Source organism: Eptatretus burgeri, chromosome 12 (genome assembly GCF_056783735.1).
Source record: "Eptatretus burgeri isolate ZD-2024b chromosome 12, Ebu_testis_v1, whole genome shotgun sequence".
In the NCBI taxonomy this organism is placed as follows: Eukaryota; Metazoa; Chordata; class Myxini; order Myxiniformes; family Myxinidae; genus Eptatretus; species Eptatretus burgeri.
The window spans coordinates 90,808,622-90,830,371 of NC_140972.1; the positions used below are offsets into that span (position 1 = coordinate 90,808,622).

Genomic DNA, 21,750 nt, shown 5'->3' on the forward strand with positions numbered 1-21,750 from the left:
GTACCAGCCCGGCGGTCGCGACCACCGTGCGGTGTTTAACAGCCGCTAGAGTTCTACGAGTCGCGCTGCAGCTGTGGAACATCGACTTCGAAGTTACCGATGATTCAAGCCCTCGATGTTGATTACGAAATGGCAGAAAAGAAGCTTACGAAGACCAAGAAATGGTCTCAGAAGTACAAGACCGAACACAGTCTCCAATACCCGTGTATTCGAAAGTCTGAAAGAGGAATTCATCATGCGTATTGTACAGTATGCAGCGTTGATATTTCAGTTGAGCACGGAGGTCGCGATGATATTCGGAAGCACGTTGGAAGCAAACGGCACACAGACATTGCAAAGGAGAGATCTTCGAGCACGAGTACCGGTACACTTCTGAATTATTTCACCAAACAAGGGACAAGCGAGGAAGAGGATGTTATCCGAGCGGAACTTCTCTTTAGTGGATTTATTGTGGAACATAACTTGCCCATATCAGTCTCAGATCATGCTGGACCTCTATTTCAAAAGATGTTTCCAGATTCAAAAGTTGCTTCAAAGTATGGATGTGCAAGAACAAAAACTTCAGCAATAATTGGTGAGTTGTCAAATGTTACTGCTTCATCTATTGCCGATATTGCTAGACTAGCTCCATTTAGCCTAGCTACAGACGGTAGCAATGACAGTGGTGAGGCCCAGCTATACCCTGTCCTGATTTCGTACTATGACAACAGTGCTGGGATTGTGAAGCAAGGTTTGCTAAGTTTGCCTGCGTGCAAACAAGATTCCACTGGAGAAAACATTTTCAAACTGCTTGATCATGAGTTCAGTGACAGGAAAATTCCGTGGGGAAATTGTGTTTCCTTTTGTGCTGATAATGCCTCTGTCATGGTGGGCAAGCACAAAGGAGTCGCTGCTTATATCCACAAACAAAATCCAGAGTGCTACATCATGGGATGCCCTTGCCATATGATGCACAATACGGCCAAGAAGGCGGCTCAGGCCTTACCCATTGAATTAGATGACTTTCTCATCGATATTTACTACTACTTGGACAAAAGTAGTAAACGCGTCAAAGGAGTGAAAGCACTGCAAGAACTCTGTGATGCCCCGACACACAAGATTCTGAAGCATGTCGCAACAAGGTGGCTGTCCCTTGGTCAGTGCCTAGACAGGCTGATTGAACAGTGGGAGCCACTTCGCCTCCTCTTCAAAGAAGAAGTACGAAGAAAAATGCAACCAACTGCAGCCAAGACTCTAACAACGAGCAAGAAGGACGGCACTGTATCTACTGCCAGTACTGGCACTGCAGGATCAAGCACTAGTGGAGCAGCATTCACCACTACCACTGCAGTATCTGCTGCGAAGAAGACAGCAGGGACAGCACCAAAACCAATGCTGAGAGCAGGTAGCATCACCGGCCCTTCATCACGTTCATCTACAAAGCAGATCCCTTCAGAGTCGAGAAAGACTGTGATAGTCCCATCTACAGGCAAAGAAGGACCCAAGTTAAGTTCTGCTTTTGCCAAATCACTTGATAGAAGCTCAGCAAAACCTTCGAATCAGAGGTCTTCTTCCTTGGCTGCACCAACCTCAAGCTCTCTCCTCAAACGTAAAATTGGATCTGGTACTACGAGTCTGACCTCTTCTGCTGGCAGTAAACGCAAGTGTGATCGCCCTGCGGCTAAGTGTACTACGAGTTCTACAACTAAAAGCGCATCTTCCTCAAACACTGTGCAGGAATCTAGAGAAAAACGTGTCAACAGGATGTTCTTGTCTCCACAAACAAAACTCTATTGTTTCTTCCTTCGATATGCTAACAAGCTTTTTGAGAAGGGGAATCTTCTGCTCCAAAGAGACGAACCCTGTATTCATCTCCTGCACGGAGAATTGAATGGTCTTCTGAAAGATATCTTCGTACGGTTTTTGAAACCATCGGTGTCATCGGTTGCTCTGGTAAATGTACCCTTCTCTGACAGAAATCATCAGAAGAATGATGAGGACCTCATGATTGGGAACGATGCCAAACTGTATATAAGGGAACAAAGGAGTCTCAAGAAATCCACCTTCACTCTGAGTGAGTCAGACATCCAAGGTTTCTTCAGTGCAGTTCGCTCATATTATGTGAAAGCCTGCAATTACATCTTCAAAACCTGGCCGCTAGATGATGAATTAGCCAAGCATGCTCAGGTGCTGGATGTTAAGCTACACCAAGAAGTGGGGTTTGACTGTGTGGAGTTTTTCATCAAGAAATTCCCCTGTCTGTTCAGTGGCGGTGATAGTGACATAGACAGTCTTGAGAGTGAATTCGCTCACTACCAGGCAGACGCCTCCATCGCTACAATTGCTACTGAGACAGTGAGAGTGGATGAGCAGTGGCATCGGATTTCACAGCTCACAGATCCCTGCACTGGTGCCAAGAAGTATCCTAATTTGAGCAAAGTGATGAAGGGAATCTTGGTCATTCCTCATTCGAACGCATCATGTGAGCGGGCACTCAGTCTTGTACGGAAGAATCATACTGAATTTCGTCCCAATTTGAGTGTCAAAACCCTGGAAGCTCTCTTAATTGAAAAACTAGCTCATAGCACCCCTTGCTACCAGAGAGAATACAGCAAAGACATAATCAGAAGGGCTAAAAGAGCCACACAGCTGTCACTCAGCAAAGCTGCCATGGAAAAAGCAAGCAGCAGTAGTACCAGCCAGTAAGGTAAGAAAAATATTGCTTCTTTTGTGCTTTTTGTTAATCTTTGATTGTCCCCTAACTTACTAATATTAACATACATGTAACATTAAAAAGTGCACAATTTTCCCCTTTTTTTGTTCAAAAAGTGGGAATTCTTCAGACGGAAAGAAAGAAAGAAGACTGGAACTGGTTGAGACCCATCACACCTTGCATCATCTTGGCTGAGCTGAGGCCCCCAATGAATGGTTCAATGTCTGTTATACCTGGGTCCTCCTCTCCTCAGCGTCTCCGAGCCGCCGTGTCACACAGCGCACCATAGGAAAGACCATTAACATAGCGTGGACCCCGGGCTATTAAGTTGGGGGCACCGAGGAACTTATGTGGGCAAGGCGCTGATGACTCCGAAGATGACCAAATTCTCTAGACCCGATTCTCTCCATTCCTCAAAGTTCCTGAGCCGAGTTCTCAAAGAAACAACCCAAGCAAGCAATCCAGCCCCGATCCTCTCGTGTGCGCCACATTTACGTAGTCTTTACCCTCCACCGCTTCCATGGGAGGAGTCAGAGTCAGGGGGAGGAGGGGATCTCCCCTCTCACCCGATTGGCGTGTCAGAGCCTCGACTTCTGGTGGCATCTTGGGATTGGCCATGGTGTGGTTTGTTGGATATGGGGGTTTTGGTGCTCTGTCAGGGACTAACGATGATTGATTGCCCACCTGGCATGCATCCCCGACAGGATGCACCCTGGAACAGTTCAAACTGTTTTATTTAAACTGTTTTATTCGAGAGAGAGGGCACAAAGGCGTTTCTGTGCGGAGGTCCATGTGTAAATGCTTTAAGAGTAGAGTGTGAGAGGTAAAAATAACATGGACACCTGCTATCCAACACATCGATTTACATGCAATACAATACACTTAACTGAACAAATACTATGAAATAACTATTGCTACACTAAAGATTCATTCTTTTACCCTCTCGAAGCCAAAAACCACAACAATATTTCTCAGCTCCTGTTGAGTCTTAAATAAATGTAACAAAATAGAAATTTCTCCACTTCAGAGAAGGCAGGTCAGTGTAGTTCTGGCTACTTTGTGTACAGAGTTTCCTGCTGTTTGTTATACATTACCCTTAAATCTGCTATTTCCTGGTTCATTCTTTTTAAACACGTGTCACGGTGATTATTATTCTGACACCCGGCATTAACTGGCTCACTAAACGCTGCTTGTTCATGGGACACATTTTTCAGGCCCTTACGGCGCTGCTCTCGGATGACAGCAAGTTTGGTTTTATCGTCATGGACGGTAGTGGAGCGCTGTTCGGCACGCTCCAGGGGAACACACGAGAGGTGCTCCACAAGTTCACCGTCGATTTGCCCAAGAAGCATGGTCAGCAGTTCTTTTCTCCCCCCCCCCCACCCCACCCCCAACACGCACTATAACTTGTAAGGTCTCAGAGCAAACTGTTTTATTTGGAAATGAAAGTGATGGTGGTGAGGTGAAGGTTCAATCATCTCTCCAGCGAAGTGCACTTTGTTACCTTCCTGACGTGACCTTATACAGTATATCTTCTAAGTGGCATATATCAAGCATGTTATGGGAACACCACCACCATCACCACCATCACCACCTCGCAAATTAAATGCAATAACTTTAAAGTATAGAATTGTGTGCAACAGACCAACGTGGAAGAAAATATTCTACTGTGTGAAACTGGAAATCCAGCTCACAGGACTGGCCCAGAAATTGATGAGGCCCCTCTTATCACCTGTGGCAGACATTGATGGTGGAATTAGGACATTGATATAAAATTCCTTATTGATGCAACTCGTAATTGTTGAACAGAGGTTTAATTTGATTAATAAATGTTTCACACAGCTGCTTGCTATTAAGCAAAATATTTCGAGTTGTTTTTGATATTTAGATAACATGTCTTCCATTAGTCTGTGGGCTTATGTAAAAAAAGCAAAATTTTGGGTAGATTCTTGGCACCCGTGTTTAAACACATCTATAAACTTCACTGATTCAGAAAAAAAAGGTGCCAGTTTTTCTATTAGCCTTTCGGGCCTCCGTTTTGAATTTCAAAATGGCTGCCGTTTTTACCCTATATGTATGATTTTTCGGTATTTAACGTTATTTTGAACATATGATTCAAAGTGTGTGCAAATAGAGTTTGGGTACCAAATGCATTACCAGTTGAGACAACTGTTCATCTGAACTCTGTTTGCATGGATATCAACAGGTTTGATGTTAATGTCAAGAAATATTGGTATAAATGTGACACTTATTACTGGTATCTGACGAATATTTTCTGCTTGCAATATGATGCATATCCACTGTGAACCAAATAACTTGCTGCTTTATTTCAGAAGACCAAAAATGCACAGTGGACATCCCATCCTATAAAATACTTAAGTCATTGAAATTTATGGCAACTTGTTAATTTCACTTATGGTTATGATTCCAGATTAACCATGGCGTCCTGTGGAGAACCATCATGTAAGAAGCGTGCAACTGAACCTTCCATTGACTTTCGAATCTGCTTGTTGTGTCAAGAAGACAAGTTCACTGACATTAAAGGTGTTCATCAACTGGAGCATCTGCAACTACCAGAACTGGAATCATACCAATCATTGTTGGACTGTATAAGCAAGAGGGCTCAATATCAAAACCCTGAGTATGTTCGTTTGCATCAACAACTGAGTGGCATAATCTGGAAAAGAACTGAACAACCAACATGCAGTGTGGCACAAATCATGTCATGGTAAAGCAACACACAAGCAACACATTGAGAGAGACAAAGCTAGATATGACAAAGCAGTTTTATCTCAAGAATCAAGTGTATTGTCATACAGCAAAGTCGGTGGTCACCCTCCCGCATCACAAACTTCTAACGTCCCAATGCAAGCAACTCCTGCATCTACCAGCACACTAACAAGATCTCATTACCCTCCCTTCCAAAAGGAACACTTTCTTCTGTCAAAACGAGAAGATTTGTGGTGGTAAGACAGAACGCCTTATTACTTGTCGAAGTGTCGATATTGGAGTGTCAATCCAAAACATAGTTGATGTTAGCGGGAATGAACAATGGAAAGTAAACCTGGCAAACATCATAACTGATGGTGACTTTCTTTCAAGGGACATTAAATATCACAAGAATTGCCATACCATTAACAGGCGCAAGTACATACAAGCCAAAGAAAGAGTCAGCAACAGAGAACATCAGGCAGAAAATACTGTGACGTCCACGGGACTTGAACAGTCCCGCCAACGTAGAATGAGCCGAAACGATGGAGGCGGTTTATTTTTTATAATCCAAAGATGGCGGTTTTAATCGCTCTACCGCAAACGGGACGAGGAAGGTGGCACGAGTCGCTTTTCACTGAGTTAATAATGTTTATTTCTCAAACCAGAAATAATAACACTCGGCAAGAGGAGGGATCCGGGGCGATTCGACGGGATGGTGGTGTGGGTTCGGGCGTGGGGAAAACAATTCCAATGGATATACAAATCTCAAACCCTCTAAGGCACCAGGTACACACACACACACACACACACACACACACACACACACACACACACACACACACACACACACACACACACACACACACACACACACACACACACACACACACACACACACACACACACACACACACACACACACACACACACACACACACAACGTAGCTGGTCCTGGTGGTCAGGCTGGCCCGTGGTGTAGACGCAACAGTCCCTGGATTGGCGTTGGACGAGCTGGCGTTACGCTCGTCAGGGGCAGGAGACACCGTGGTGCTGTCGACCTCCTGGTCTTGGCCCAAGACCGCTCACAGCCGCCAGGGAGCCAGTTCTGGCGCCAAGTTGCGAGCAGGAGAGGGAGGCAGGTCCGCCCGCCGTTCGACCCCGTACTCCGAGCCAGCAGAACCCCAGAGCCAACCGAGGTGAGGCACGAGGCACAGCAAGGCCACGAGACACGATGAATCCAGGAACGAACCAGCGCAACAACCGAGCACGCTACGAGCACAACAGCCTCCACCAAAAACAATGTTTTTCCTTATCGATCTTCTTCTCCCCTTTTCCCCAAACAGAACCTTTTTATCTTCCAGTCCTCGTCACTCCCAATCGAGCCGTTTTATTGGCCCTCCGCCGTCGCCTTCCGCCAATCGTGATCACGGGGCGGAGCCATCCGCAGCACTGTCCTGTTGCGTCACGGCAAGCCTCCAGGGAATACTAAAAGGGGTTTACGCAGACACACTTACCCTAACCCGTCTCCCTATCTAATTACGTGACAATTATCATTTCCCCCTTGAAGAAATGGACATTTACTAGACAACTTATCACCACTGAATTGCTTCTTATTACATCGAGATCCTGGTACACTCGAACAGCATGGCATACCTAATTAAACATCCTAATTACCCTTTGAATGCATACCCCCCCCCCCCTCAGACGTAACAATACAGTGGAATTTATTTCTGCAGAGATCGAGTTCAGTGCCGAATTGCAGGAATCTATAGATCAAGGAAGCATCCTTACTTTGAGTGAAGTAGCAACAGGATACAACCAAATGATGTACAATCATGGCATTCCAAACCCACAGATTACACGTGCAGTGCTACTCACCAAAATTGAACAACAAATATCAAACTTCACAATTACTGAAGCAAAAGGAAGAAAACCTGCAGTCATTCATTCTAAGGAAACTGTTCGGTCAGCAATAGATACTGTTGTGGAGAAACGTGTTGTTTTAGCTATCAGCCGAGACATGAAGACCATCTTTCATTGCTCAAAACTTATCGGGCAATTTATCTTGCAAGCCCCCGAATCTAACCCATGGACCTTTAATGGCTCATTGACAAATTGTGAAGAACAGTGTGTACCTGCAGAACTAGTTGCTATGATGAGGTGGACATTCCAAGGAACTCAAGCTGCAACAAAAGGCACACGTGCCAAAGAGCTCAGCAACACATGGCGCACTTTCACATTCCATAGTGCAAGCATGCAAAACAAAGAGGCAAATGTCTGACACCAAAATCAAATACAGCTGATTTCCGGTGCAGGCTGTGATACGACAGGACATATCCAAGGGAAGGGAAAGAAGGGGTGCTTTACAACTTTCCTGAAGGCAAGCCCCACCATTCTGAGAGCACTAGCTGACCTTGGCCAAGGGGATGAGCCATTTGAAGAGGTTCTTCGTGGTTGTGAAGAGTTTCTTCTTTTTTTTTTTTTTTTTTTTTTTTTTTTTTTTTTTGTATACCTTGGTCGAGGCTCGTATGAGAGCTAACACACAACTCACAGCAAGGAGGCATGAGACAAGAGGGGTGGGAGTGGAAGGGACAAAACATTGGGGAACAGACACAGGTGAACTGTGGAAGGGAGAGGGATGGGGATGGGACGGGGAACATGGCGAGGAGAAGATGGACATTACAGGGACTTTCAGGAAGGAAAGCAGGAGAATTGAAGGAAGTGGGCATGGGTGGATTATCGGGGTAGAAAAGATCGAGGATTTGGATGGGGGGAAGATAAGAGGTGGTGGTGAACAGCTGTTTTGAAAGCCTGGAGGGAAGAATGGGAAAGAATAGAGTGAGGAAGTTTATTCCAAAGGCGGGAAAAAAAGAGGAATGAAAGAGTGAAGATGAGCAGTGATTCGTGATTTTGGTAGTTTTACCAGAAGGGGGTTGTTGGCGGACCTTGAGCGCCCTGTGGAAATGTGGTTGGGACAAATCGCAGAGAGAGCAGGGGGGCAAGGCTGGAGAGGAGTCGGTAGAAGACAGAAAGACCACCGACCAACCTGCGGTGATTGAGTGAGAGGCCCAAAGACTCAGCTTCATTGCGGGAGATGCCAATGATCTTAAAAGCCCTGGTTTCGACAGCGTGAAGTCGAGAAAGGTGGGAGGCAGGAGCACCAGCCCAGAGGGGGAGAGCAGTACTCCATCAGGCTACGGACAAAAGCTTTGTAAGTAGTCAGGAGCTCAAGAGGGCCGAGGAAGGACTTTGCACGACGGAGGATTCCCAGTCGGCGACTGGCTTTTGAGGCAAGGTTGGAAATGTGACTTTCCCAGGAAAGGTCATGGCAGATAGTGAGACCCAGAAGCTTGAAAGAAAAGACTTCTTCCAGAGGATTGTTGAGAAAGTGGATGGGGGGTTTTGTAAACGGTCCTTTCGAAGAGACATAGTGAGAGTGTGAGATTTGTGTGGATTGAAAGACATGTTCCACGTGTTGGACCAGTTTGTGATTTTATCCAGATCTGCAGTGAGCGAAGAAGCTGCTGCTTGCCGGTCTGAGGGATGACAGATGGCACGGCAGAGGGTGGAGTCATCGGCAAAGAGAAATAGAGGATTTTCCAGAGAGTCCGAGAGATCATTGATGAAAACCAGAAAAAGAACAGGGCCCAGAACGCTACCTTGAGGAACTCCAGCCTGCACAGGAAGAGGGGATGAAAGAACTCCATTTAGGGCCACACGTTGACTGCGACAGGAGAGGAAGTCTGCGAGCCATGAGTGGAGATGGCCTTGAATACCATGGGAAGAGAGTTTGGTGAGTAGGGCAGGGTGCCAGACTGTGTCAAAAGCACGTGATATGTCCAGGGATACGGCTCGGATTTCCTGTCTGGCATTGAGGACCTCCATCCATTGATGGGAGAGCAGTAGCAGCATATCCAGGGTAGAGTGACCTGGTCTGAAACCAAATTGATGATTGGAAATCAAGCCATTGGAGAAGAGGAAGGATTTCATGTCTGAAGCAATGATGGATTCCATAACCTTGCTGATGATTGGGAGAAGGCTGATTGGTCTGTAGTTACAGGGATCTGTTTTTGCACCTTTTTTATGCAGGGCAGTGATGTTAGCAGATTTCCAAGCAGATGGCAGATGACCTTGGGAAAATGAGAGAGGGTGAATAGAACAAAGAGAGGGTGAGCAAGAGCAGAAGAGCAGGCTTTGAGGACACGTGGGCTGATGCCGTCTGGACCGGTTGCAGAATCTGACTCGAGGTTTGAAAGCAAGCTCTCCACCTTGTCAGGAGAAAAGGATACAGAGTCCAGGGACAGTTGGGTGCGACTGGGTAAAGTGGGTAGAGATAGTGATGGGTTTTGGACACAAGATTTAGCTGCAAACACCGAGTTTAGACATTCAGCTTTTTCACGTGTGGTATCAGCAGTGCGACCATTTGAGGTAAGGGAGGGATGGAGGGGAAACAAACACCAGAAACAGATTTGATTAAACGCCACCAGGATTTTGAGGAGGGAGAGAGGTTTGAGAGTTCAGACTTGAGATGAGAAAGATGTTGTTTTCTGGCTCTCCTGAGGGTAGATACACACTTGTTCCGAGCTTTGTGGAAAGAACTGAGATTGTACTCAGTTGGGTTTGCTTTCCATGAGGCAAAGGCAAGTTGTTTCAGGACAACTGCCTCGCCACAAGCTTCAGTAAACCAAGGGCGGGAGGAAGGGTAAGACAACTGAACACGAGAGGGGATAAATCTGTGCATGAGGGAGAGCAAGTTTCTTTGAAAGAATTCCCAGGATGAGTTGATGTTTGAGAAAGTAGTGATAGGAGACCAGTCTGTAAGTTTGATGGCTGCTCGGAGACCCTGCCAGTCGGCTTGAGTGAAATGCCAGACTCGACGGCGGTGAGGTGGTTCTCTGATGACAGCCAGAGAGATGTCCACTTTAACAAGGACGTGGTCAGAAGAACCAATTGGAGCGAAGGAAGAGCAGCAGATATTGTCAGGGAAATTTGTCAAAAATCAGATCCAGAAGAGATGGAGTACCATTGGTTGAGATCCGGGTCGGGAAGTTGACCGATTGAGTCAGTCCCAATGAGTCACAGAAAGCTTTTGCTGACGTCCCATGGCAGGTGAGAGAGGTACCCACACCTAGCCAACTGGCGTGATGACAATTGAAGTCGCCACACAAGAGGAAGAGAGAGTTTGGATGAGAAGATAGAAGATGGTCCATGTTTTCGGAGAGTGAGGTGTAGATGGAGTCATCACTGTTCGGTGGACGGTACAGTACACATATAAACATGAGGTGGGAGTGGAGGGGAAGCCGAAGCCAGAGGTATTCCTGGGGGTGTGGGGGAGTGAGAGCAGTGCAGGGAGAGTGAGGAATAGAGTCTTTGATGAAGAGAGCAACACCTCCACCAGGACGAGGCTCAGGTCTGTCATACCGTAAGAGGGAGTAACCAGGGAGAGATACTTGGGAGTCAGACACGTCTTGGGAGAGGAAAGTTTCTGTTAGGCAGATAATGTCTGGTTTGTCAGTGGCAACCTGCATGGAAAGATCTGAAAGGTTTGAGCGAAGGCCCGGGATATTTGAGGTCCACACATTTAATGAAGAGGTAGGGGAGGAGGCTTTGGGTGCAGGAGGTGGAGGGGGCGGGGGAGGGTAGGAGGAGGGACGAGGGGGGGAGGTAAGGAGGGTTGCTGAAGGAGTGTGGGGTATTGCAGAATAGCGAGGGGAGGGGGCCGAATGAGGAGGAGAAAAGGCTCTGTGGTGCTGGGAGAGAGGGGGGGACAAGAGACAAGGAAGATGGCAGTTGAGGATTTGAGGAGGTGGAGTGAAGAGATGGAGGTGAGAGGGCAGTGGAGGGAGGCAGGTTGGTGGATGAGAGGGGGGCAACTTAGAGAAGGAAGAGTGAGGGGGATGAAAGGTGGGAGAAAGTTGAGGGGGGAATTTTTGAAAGAGGTGGGGAGAGGGAGGCTTGGAGGGAGAAGAGTGGGATGGTTGCTTTGAGAGTGAGAGTGAGGGGTGAGGGGGTGAGTTGGCACTGAAGTTGGAAAAAGAATGGTTGATGGAAAGCGAGCATCCATGGCAAACTGTGGTTTTTAAAAGTTTTAGGTCAGAGATGCGATTTAACACAATTCTTGATGGATGCAATGAAGGCGAATTCAGAGCATGGAGAGAAGAAGCGCTGTAATAGTTGGATTTTTTAGGCAAGGAATGAAGGAGAGGTCGAAATGAGAGCAGTCTGTTAAAATAGCAGAAGAGAAGTGCATTGTGAAACAGTAAAGAGTACCACATGTGTGAGAGAGGAAGATGAAGCATTATAAGATCGTTTTTGTTGTTAATATTAATGTATGAGAGAGTTCAACAGATTAGGTCATGGAAGTGTAAAAAAAAAAGAAATCGAGGAAGACGAGGAGGAAGTTAAGAGGAAGAAGAAGTAGCAGAATCGGGAGAAGGTGAGCGTGTTGTTGTTATTGTTGGGTTTTTTTTTTTATTTTTTTTTTATTTTATTTTTTTTTTTGAGATAAGAAAGAGATTAGTTGGGAGAATGGGGGATGTTTGGAAAGTGGGGAGGATGAAAATTGAAGGTAATGGGGAGGATAGAAATTGAAGGTAATGGGGAGAAAAACAAACAAACAAACAAAAAAACGATCGAACACCGAGTGGAACCGGTAGGCCTCAAACCTAGGACTAGGCCTCAAACACCAAGTAAGAACGTCGACAAAAATACTCACAAAATAGCACGATTTTTGAAACAAAACCGAACTAGGAACACACATTAACATGTAGGTGAGAAAATTAAACAGTTAAAACGGGACAAATAACAACCGGAACTTAACTTTGAGAATGTCAGCAGGGAGCCCCGAAGGAGACCTCTTGCCGCTCAAAACCGGAACCCACCCAGATTCTTTGCTCTCTTTTCTCTCCAGTTGGAGTCTACTTTGGGCAAGCAAAGATGCTGAGATGGTTTTTGTTCAAGCAATTCACAGATGAACAAGGAGTTGACAAACTGCCACCAACTCAGGGAGCATGGATTGGACATTTGCGCCGTGCCCATGTCCAGTGTAATATCTGGCGCCAGGATACGGTATTGAATCCAACTTTTCTTGACCCTTTGACCTTTGGGTGGCAAAACCAAGACAAAAAGCTACTGATTGTTCTTTCTCAGGTTTCACCAGCTCCAGTCTTAGTGCTGCAGTTCGTCAGGTGTAACTGTGAGAAATCAAAGTGTTCAAGAAGGTGCTCATGCAGAGGAAACAATGTGGTCTGTCCCGAACTTTGCAAATGTGGTGAGGAAGGCGACAGCTGTACGAACATAACACCACCAAGGATTGGCGAAGATCTAGAAGATGATTGAAGCAATGACAATTATAAATGTTTAATCAGTAACATTGACACTCCTGATTCATACATGTAGCATTTTGATACCTTTGAAAAAAAACTTATCCATCTTCTAATTGTATAACCACCCAAATAAATTTATATTGAATTACATGCTCTATGGAAGCCTGGTGTTGGCTTAGTGGTTAGGGTGGCGGCTTGGGATCCCAGGGTCCTGAGTTCAAGCCCCATTGGCTGCTGAATTAACACCAGGGGGTTGACTCAGCCTGTCATCCATCTGAGGTCGGCGAAGTGAGTACCAGTGTACTGGTCCCGGTGTATGCCCCGGTGAGAATAGGTATACCATATCCCTGTGTGTCGTAAGAGGCGACCAGGGTTGGCGTCAGGAAGGGCATCCGGCCATAAAACATTGCCTCAAGAAAAAGCCTAACCCCTGCACAGCAGGGAAAAATGGCTGTAAAAACGGTCATTTTATTTTTTTATGCTCTATATTATTTCTGTTAAATGTTTTGGAGGATTGGCAAAAAGAGTGTTCCAATCATAAATATGTTGTTATTATTGGAATCCTCCTGTGCCAAAATATGATTAGACACCAAAAACATCTTATGTCTATTGGTTCAAAAGTAATGGCATTTCACATAGAAAACCCCTGAAATCAGGTGGCCATCTTGAATTTTTTCCAATATTTAGAGTATTTCTAGTGCACTTAGTTTGCTTCTAATGAATCTTTGTCCCCTTTATATGAGTTTAGATAAAATAAAATAAATATTGTATGACATTTGAATGAATAGTTATGGTTAATTTGCAATATTATTTTTAAAAGATTTTCGGCGGTGGCCACTTTGAAATTCAAAATGGAGGCCCTAAATGTTAATGGAAAAACTGGCACCTTTTTTTTCTAAACCAATGAAGTTTGCCACGAATCTACCCCAAAAAATGACAAATCCAGAAAATGTTACACAAGCCCACGGACTACATGGGATGTTTGAATACATTTGTCCAATCTGACGGATTGCTTGTCCATCAAAGCACGTTTGTTTTGCCTGAAATCACCGATGCCCTTTCTTGACTGATCCATCATCTCATTTGTTCTGGACATTCCTCGTGCCTCAATGTACGCCTTAAACTGTTGCGTCTCCTTCATCGGTTTACTCCACAACTCCAGCTCTCCTGTTCAATATCCTCACCACTGATGTACCTATGTGGAGAGGCAGTCGCTAAAATGCAGCTTTCATCCACCACTTGAAGAGCAAATCCTATGACCTGGATCCGACGGGATGGCAAAGAAGTTGGAATTTCCCAGTCCTTCACCATTTTCCTTGTCAATGTGATTGTGCACAGATCGATGAGATGCAACCAATTATTTATCATTCGTTTATCACCACAATTTTTCACTAGTTTTCAGCAAAGAATGATGTGCACACGTTCTTGCAGTATCTCCCCTCTTCCTCCCCCCCCGGGTTAAACTTACAACATCCAGGTTGATTGCACACCTCATCTCTGATTCCTCACGTCTTCTGTCTGTGAAACCACCTTGCCGAGGCTCTCTTCTATCTCTCTATTCCCTCCAGGACCTCCTGCAAGCAGTACACCGCCATCTCTTGTCATCCCCACTTCTGACCTTTCCCCAACTCAACTATTTTAAATTGCTAGTTTGTTTCCTCCCTCGCCTCCTTTCCTGTTTGTTGATTCCCTCGATGTTTGTCCCATCGTCAGTTCTACTTTGCTCTTCGATGAGCCTCGTTCCTGTAAAGGTTAAAAATGCCTGTTTTATCTTCCTAAAGGTGATTTCCCTTTTTGCTTAAATATATATATATATATATATATATATATATATATATATATATATATATATATATATATATATATATATATATATATATATATATATATTGTTAACTTGCATTGTTCATTTTACCATTTTGCAACTTTGATTGCGAGTTCATATTTGTTCAAAAGTAGTTCATTCGTTGCTGCTGTTCCGCGCAGTCAATCATCTGTACATCTCGATACTCTTTCTTTAACCCTCCCCCAAAATATCATAATTATTTTGTGTTCCAACAAAAATTGATGAGGAAACGAATCATAATGATGCAATGCATCACTTGCTACCATTCTGCTTTAAAGCACATATGCGTGAAGCGGGAAACGCTCGATTACGTTGATTGGTTAACACCACAAAGGACAGATTTCTTCAAAGATTTTTAATGTGCATTCTTTGTTCTGCGTTTTGTAAATGAGTGTCCGGCTCACGAAGTCTCCCTCATGAGGCACGTTGAATCTGATCTGCTGTTGCTTTTGTAACTTGCAGGTAGAGGTGGGCAGTCTGCGCTGCGTTTTGCTCGGCTGCGGATGGAAAAACGGCACAATTACGTGCGTAAGGTGGCCGAGACCGCTGTGCAGTTGTTCATAAGCAATGATAAGCCGAGCGTGGTGGGACTCATCCTTGCTGGCTCGGCTGATTTCAAGACCGAGCTCAGCCAGTCAGACATGTTTGATCCGGTTTGTTATTGTGTTTGTCTCCATTATCTTTGACTTTTGATTTGTGTGATATTGAATGACACTCATTAGTGCAGTTGCCCCCTCTGCAGAGCAAGCATGCAAACATTAGAATCTCAAAGGAATATATGAAAGGATCATTCGCATCCTTGAAAGGGCAACGCAACTTGTTGTCCCCCCCCAAAAAAGAAGCAATTCCAACAGTTTAAATCTGATTTTCATAAAGATATACAGAACAGTACTGTAATAGGATGGCAGTTGGCTGTCTTTTTCATGCAGGAACCATAAACAGCTTCACAAGTAATCCTTTTGGGATGATTTTTTTTTCCAGAGGCTGCAAACCAAAGTGCTCAAAATTGTGGACATATCGTATGGCGGCGAGAACGGCTTCAACCAAGCCATCGAGCTCTCCCAGGAGGTCCTCACAAGTGTCAAGTTTATCCAAGAAAAGAAATTGATCGGTGGGTTGAAGCTTCACGTTGTGAGGCCATTGATGAGAAATGCTTCGCTGTGTGGGTGCTACATTCACACGCGCATTCCTGATGAACAAGACGTTTTCAAATTTGAATCCTAATGATTTATACCAGTTTGCTGCAATGGTAGTAAAGCCAGCTCCACACCCAAACAGCCAAATATCATCAATCACATGTTAAACGTGTTAAACTACGAACAGTATGTTTTGGTAGGCACTATATGCACGGTTTCAAAATCTAGGATCACTGCTCACCTATTTTATTCTCATTGGTTCATTGGAACTCATTGGTTCCTCTTCCCTGCCCCCCACCCCTCTCCCTCCCCCAACCTGTGGAAACAATTTGCACATTCTCTTCCTCTCAGCTCTTCAAAACGGCTGTTCACCACCAATTCAGATCATCCCCAATCCGAAACTGTGATCTCTTATACACCCATAAACCCTCCCCAAGCCTACCTCTCTCCAAACTTCCAGTTTTTCCTTCCTGGGAGTGTGCTTCTGTATCTATCTTGTCCACCCGTCCACCCTGCGCGTCCTCTCCCACCCATCATTCTTCCCCACGCTCCTCGATTGATTAGAATTTTAACGATTGTTAAAAAAAAGAATTCCAAAAGTTTCGCGCTATGAAAGCAGTCTTGCACATCACACTTGTACACTATTGAATCACCACTCGATTTAACACGTCCATGTACTGCTAAATAAATGTAAGGGTTTTGGAAGTGATAGGAAGGAGATTTGTGTTCTGCAATGTTCAAGTATATCATTCAATTTAATAACATAAAGGTTGTATGAAAAAAGTTCAATTCCAGCATTTACCGCCGTTGACACATTTTCGATGACACCTTCCTATCTAACACTTTGCACGAGTTATTCATGCCTGTTGTTTGTTTGTGTCCTTCATGATGTCCTTGTAAACAGTAAGCTTCCTGTTTGGAATAATTTTCAATTTTGTTTGTTTGACAGACAGGCAAACACAGTAAAAAAAAAAAAAAAAATTATCTGACTTTTTCCTGCGCAAGTGTGGTCGGGACAAATTCGGAGCCCAAATCCCATTCAACGGCAGGTTCACGTTCCGATTCGTGTTCATAACATAGTAAATTTGAATAAGCTGTCAATCGATCATTAACCGACGTTTGTGAACAGACAGACGGACAGAAGTGAAGCGATTGCTTAACCACGCTTTTCGTTTTACGTGCGTGGGGTCACTATTATATTGGCAAGCTTGTGCTCTGACAACACCCGAGAGTTTATATCTTAAGCTTCAAACTTCAAATTGTTTGTGGCATTTACTTGTAGTTAACGGTCTCCTCTGTGTGTGAAATCATTATTCACATCTCGCACTGTTATAATTTCAAGGAAGTTGATGTTTAGAGTGGTAAACGTCGTTCTGCACAATAATGTAGTCAACCTTCATTTTCCTCTGATATCTGAACTTTGGCAAAAACCACTTGATTGCCAGACTCTTCATTATTTCCTTTAGAAAATGTCATGTTATGTTTGTTTTTGGAAGACTGTTAGATGAGGTTGTGATGATGATATTTACCAACACCAATACGACAAAATATGAAACTGTCAACTAAAATGACAGTTGAGAACAAGAATGGCATTCGGAAGAGCGCATACCTCGACCAGGCCGGATCTGGATCCGGACCTGAACCAAAGTCAAATCTGCTTGTTCTTGTCACCTGACCAACTCGTCCGCAAAGTTTTTCGGCTGAATCCGTCAAAGTTTTGAGTTACCGTGCTCAATATAGTTTTTAGCCATGCATCTCAATAGTGAAAAATCGCTTCCAAAACAATTCTCGTATTCGGATAGTCACAAATATCTAATTGATCCGTCCTCGTCACACACCGAATCTGTCTTAACTTTTTGAGATATCCTGCTCACGAACAAGACAAACAAATATACAGGAGTCAAAACATAATCTCCATCCATATTTGGTGGTGGAGGTAACAGGCCATCAATCATAACTTTAAATGGTTTATGCCAGACTCCCCTTAGTGAGAAGGTTTCTCGCTGGAATCCAGCCTCCAACATTGATGTCATTTTTATACGCCCGGTATATTATATATATTTATATATATATATATATATTTATATTTATATTTATATATATATATATATATATATATATATATATATATATATATATATATATATATATATATATATATATCGGGGCGTATTATTTGATTCCGTCCGTCCGTCCATTCCTGTCCGCACTCTGACTCCCAAAGTTTTCAACTTTCACGTTTCATATTTGGTACATAGGTGTACAGATTGTGGAGACGGTGTGTCGCGACATACGTTCGTCATCTAAAGTGGTTGCCGTTTTCCATCTGTTCCTGTCTGCACTCTAACTCCCAAAGTTTTCAACTTTCACATTTCATATTTGGTACATAGGTACAGACTGTGGAAATGGTGTGTCGTGACATACGTTCGTCATCTAAAGTGGTTGCCATGGCAACCAGGATGTGTTTTCCATGTAGTAGCACAATTCTGTATATACCTTCTTGTTGAATGATGTTTCTTTTCCATAACAGCCTGTACTTTTTCAGTTGAAAACTTTAAGTTAGTAAAATATTGAAATAATTAATACACGTTCCTGAAAGTTTATCAGGCTGTCGCGAACAACAAATACGAGTAACTAATTACCTCTGCTACCGAAGGTAGATGGAGGTTACGTTTTCACGTCTGTCTGTCTGTCTGTCTGTCTCTGAACAAAATATCTCAAAAAGTTGTGGACGGAATCATACGAAATTTGTTGGAGAGCTTGGGTATATGACACCGACAAAATGATTTGATTTTGGTGAAGATCCGAATCCGGATCTGAATCCAAGATTCTTTTTTAATTTTTAAAGTGATTTTTCATCATTGAAATTGGGCCAAAAACGACATATAGCAGCATGATAGTTCAAAAAGTTGTGGACGGATTTGGATGAAACTTGGTGTGCAGGTTGGGTAGGAAGAAACGGGTAGGGAGGTACACATTTCTTCCCCGAGGAAGAAAAAAACTATATACCGCACAATATCTCAAAAGGTTGTGGATGGATTATGACAAATCTTGGTGGATGAGTTGGTTTGGTGACAAGAACAAGCCGATTCAGTTTTAGTTCAGGTCCGAATCCAGATCCGGCATATCAAAGGGGTACAAAGCGTAAACTAATCAGTCTGACGGAGGTAAGTGCTCTTCCGAGCGCCATTCTAGTTGTTTAATTTATTTCTGGTTTGTGTGATTCGTAATTAACAAATTTCCCTTGTGGAGATCTTTGCTGTTGCTCTTGTGAATACGAGCCTTCAATCAGCCAAGAATACCCATGGTGAACATCCCTTCTTACCGGCCAATTTCATTGGATGCTTTGCTTTGAAATAAATAGAATCCTTGTGGCATTTGGGTTACCCCTGAGGGTGGAATGGTAGGGCACATTGCCCTGTCACCTGATCTCTCCCTCCTGTCCCAGTTGGCTCGTGCCCTGCTGCTTTTCAACAGTGCCCCGCTGTGCTCTCACTTCACCTATGCACCTATGCACAGACGCAGTCAATATTGCTACATGCTTAAATAATTAACACTGCACAAGTGTACATCAAAAGTAGAATTCACATTGTACAAGTGTACTTCCAACCGATCAGAAATATTTTGTCTGTCATACAATATGAATATAAACAAACACAGAGACATCATATAATACATAGTTTATGCGAACCATATATGTTTCAATTTGTATTAGAAACCAATATATATATATATATATATATATATATATATATATATATATATATATATATATATATATATATATATATATATATATATATATATATATATATATATATATATATATTTCCCTTTGTTGATTCCACTGATTAGTACATATGCGGAATTATTTGTCGCCAACACATATATGTGGGCTGGTCATAAAGAAACAAAGCATATTTTTGATAAGATGCTTTTTCGCTACCTGGTGTTGGCTTGATGGGGTTAGGGTGGTGGGCTTGTGATCCTCAGGTCCTGAGTTCAAATCCCACTCGGCTGTTGAATTAATACCAGGTGGGGTTGACTCAGCCTGTCATCCTTTCGAGGTCGGCAAAATGAGTACCAGCTTGCTGGGATGATTGAGCCTTTCGAGTATCCTGCGTCGGAGTGGCGACCCTTCAGAATTGTGCCCAATAGCCCAGGAGACTGCTTCGGCAGCACTGATGCTCTGCACAGAGTATGGTACCAATGGATGGAAGGATGTGGGATGATGTAGTCTTTAACTGCATTGCTGGTCAGGTTTGAATGTCAGCTCAGCTTGTAACTGTCATCATGTTGTTTTGCAAGCAGGTTGATTCAGCAATGTTTGTGCCATCCCTCGGATGGGCATGAAACTAGTTATCCGATCAGTCTACATTAGCTGTTGGACATTAAGAACCCCACGGTGTACTTCATGAAGGGCTAAGCTATCGCGTGCACCCTGAACCAATTTCAATTTCCTGCCTGCATGTGCAGGGGCACTGCATCCGTGGCACAGCCCCAGCTCAGTGATGATGCAACCGGCGGGTGAAATTCAGAACTAAATGCTCGTCCAATTTGCACTGGCTATCGACAGCATCACTATTTTTAAGTATTTAAGCTTTTTATGAAAATTTATTATATTTAGTGGTTTCCTTTTTTCTTTTTCTTTTAAAAATTACTTTGATGCAACAAAAAAATCCTCTGAAAATGCAAATCCCATCCACATCCGATTTGTACTCAAAGTCGAACGGAAGACCAAGAAGGAACCCGGATAAGCAATGCGCAAAGATGGAATCATCAGGAGGAACTTGAATAGGATTCGTGTTTCAGCCGCTACTCCTCTACCCTCAAACCCATCCAGGTCCATCCGAGTGAGCCTTCCAGAAAACTTTCTGAAATAATTCACTTACTCTGAGATAGACAACGAAGGGAGACTTAGAGAGGAAAAGAGATGAAAGAGAAGAAAAAGCAAGAACTGGAATGAATATAGAGAAACTTGACAAAAACAAAACTCAAAGTTGACAATTTATTTTTTATTTTTTATTTGTTATTAGTTTTCTCCATATCCTCATATTGAAGGTTTGTCGCCTTTGTCACGGAAGGTGGAATTAGGTTGTTTTCACCACTGTCTGTCTCTGTTATTTGGCAAAAAATTTTTTTGCCAAGTGTATTGATCTGTTCCATTTGTTTGTCTGTGTGTCCACTTGCCGACAGCCCAAGCCGCTCAGCCGATCGTGCTGAAACTTGCAGATTGTAGGCATCGTCCCTGCAATGGTCAAGCGACAGTTTTGCAAGGTCAACATCGGGCATATTTCTAAAATCCTCAATTTTCTTTTGATTTTATTTGAAATTTCAACAGGATTTTCATATCAGCTCACTGAATTCAACCACAGATTATTTTTGAGGTCAAAAGGTCAACATAGACCTAATATCTAAAATTAAGATGGGGCCAAAAGCTATACATTATATATATATATATCTTCTTCTTCTTCTTTCGGCTGCTCCCGTAAGGGGTCGCCACAGCGGATCATCCGTATGATCCGCATAGTGATTTGGCACATGTTTTATGCCGGATGCCCTTCCTGACGCAACCCTGGTCGCCTCTTACGACACAGGGATATGGTACACCTATTTTAACCGGGGGTATACACCGGCCCAGTATACTGGTACTCATTTCGTCGACCTTGGAAGGATGACAGGCTGAGTCAACCCCCTGGTGTATTAATTCAGTGGCCCAACGGGGCTTGAACTCAGGACCTCTTGGATCCCAAGCCGCTGCCATAACCACTGCGCCAACACCAGGCTCATATATATATATATATATATATATATATATATATATATATATATATATATATATATATATATATATATATATATATATATATATATATATATATATATATATATATATATATATATATATATATATATATATATATATATATATATATATATATATATATATATATATATATATATATATATATATATATATATATATATATATATATATATATATATACATACATACATACATACATACATACATACATA

At 43.3% G+C, this 21,750-nt stretch overlaps 1 protein-coding gene across 1 annotated transcript in view; it reads left to right on the forward strand.

The window, feature by feature from the left end:
- ETF1 (eukaryotic translation termination factor 1) overlaps positions 1-21,750 on the forward strand; it is a 75,449-nt gene that overhangs the window by 15,338 nt on the left and 38,361 nt on the right. The window contains exons 4-6 of the mRNA XM_085848856.1: positions 3,907-4,045; positions 15,038-15,228; positions 15,557-15,686. Coding sequence (XP_085704982.1) covers positions 3,907-4,045; positions 15,038-15,228; positions 15,557-15,686 — 460 coding nt within the window. The remainder of the gene's footprint in view (positions 1-3,906; positions 4,046-15,037; positions 15,229-15,556; positions 15,687-21,750) is intronic.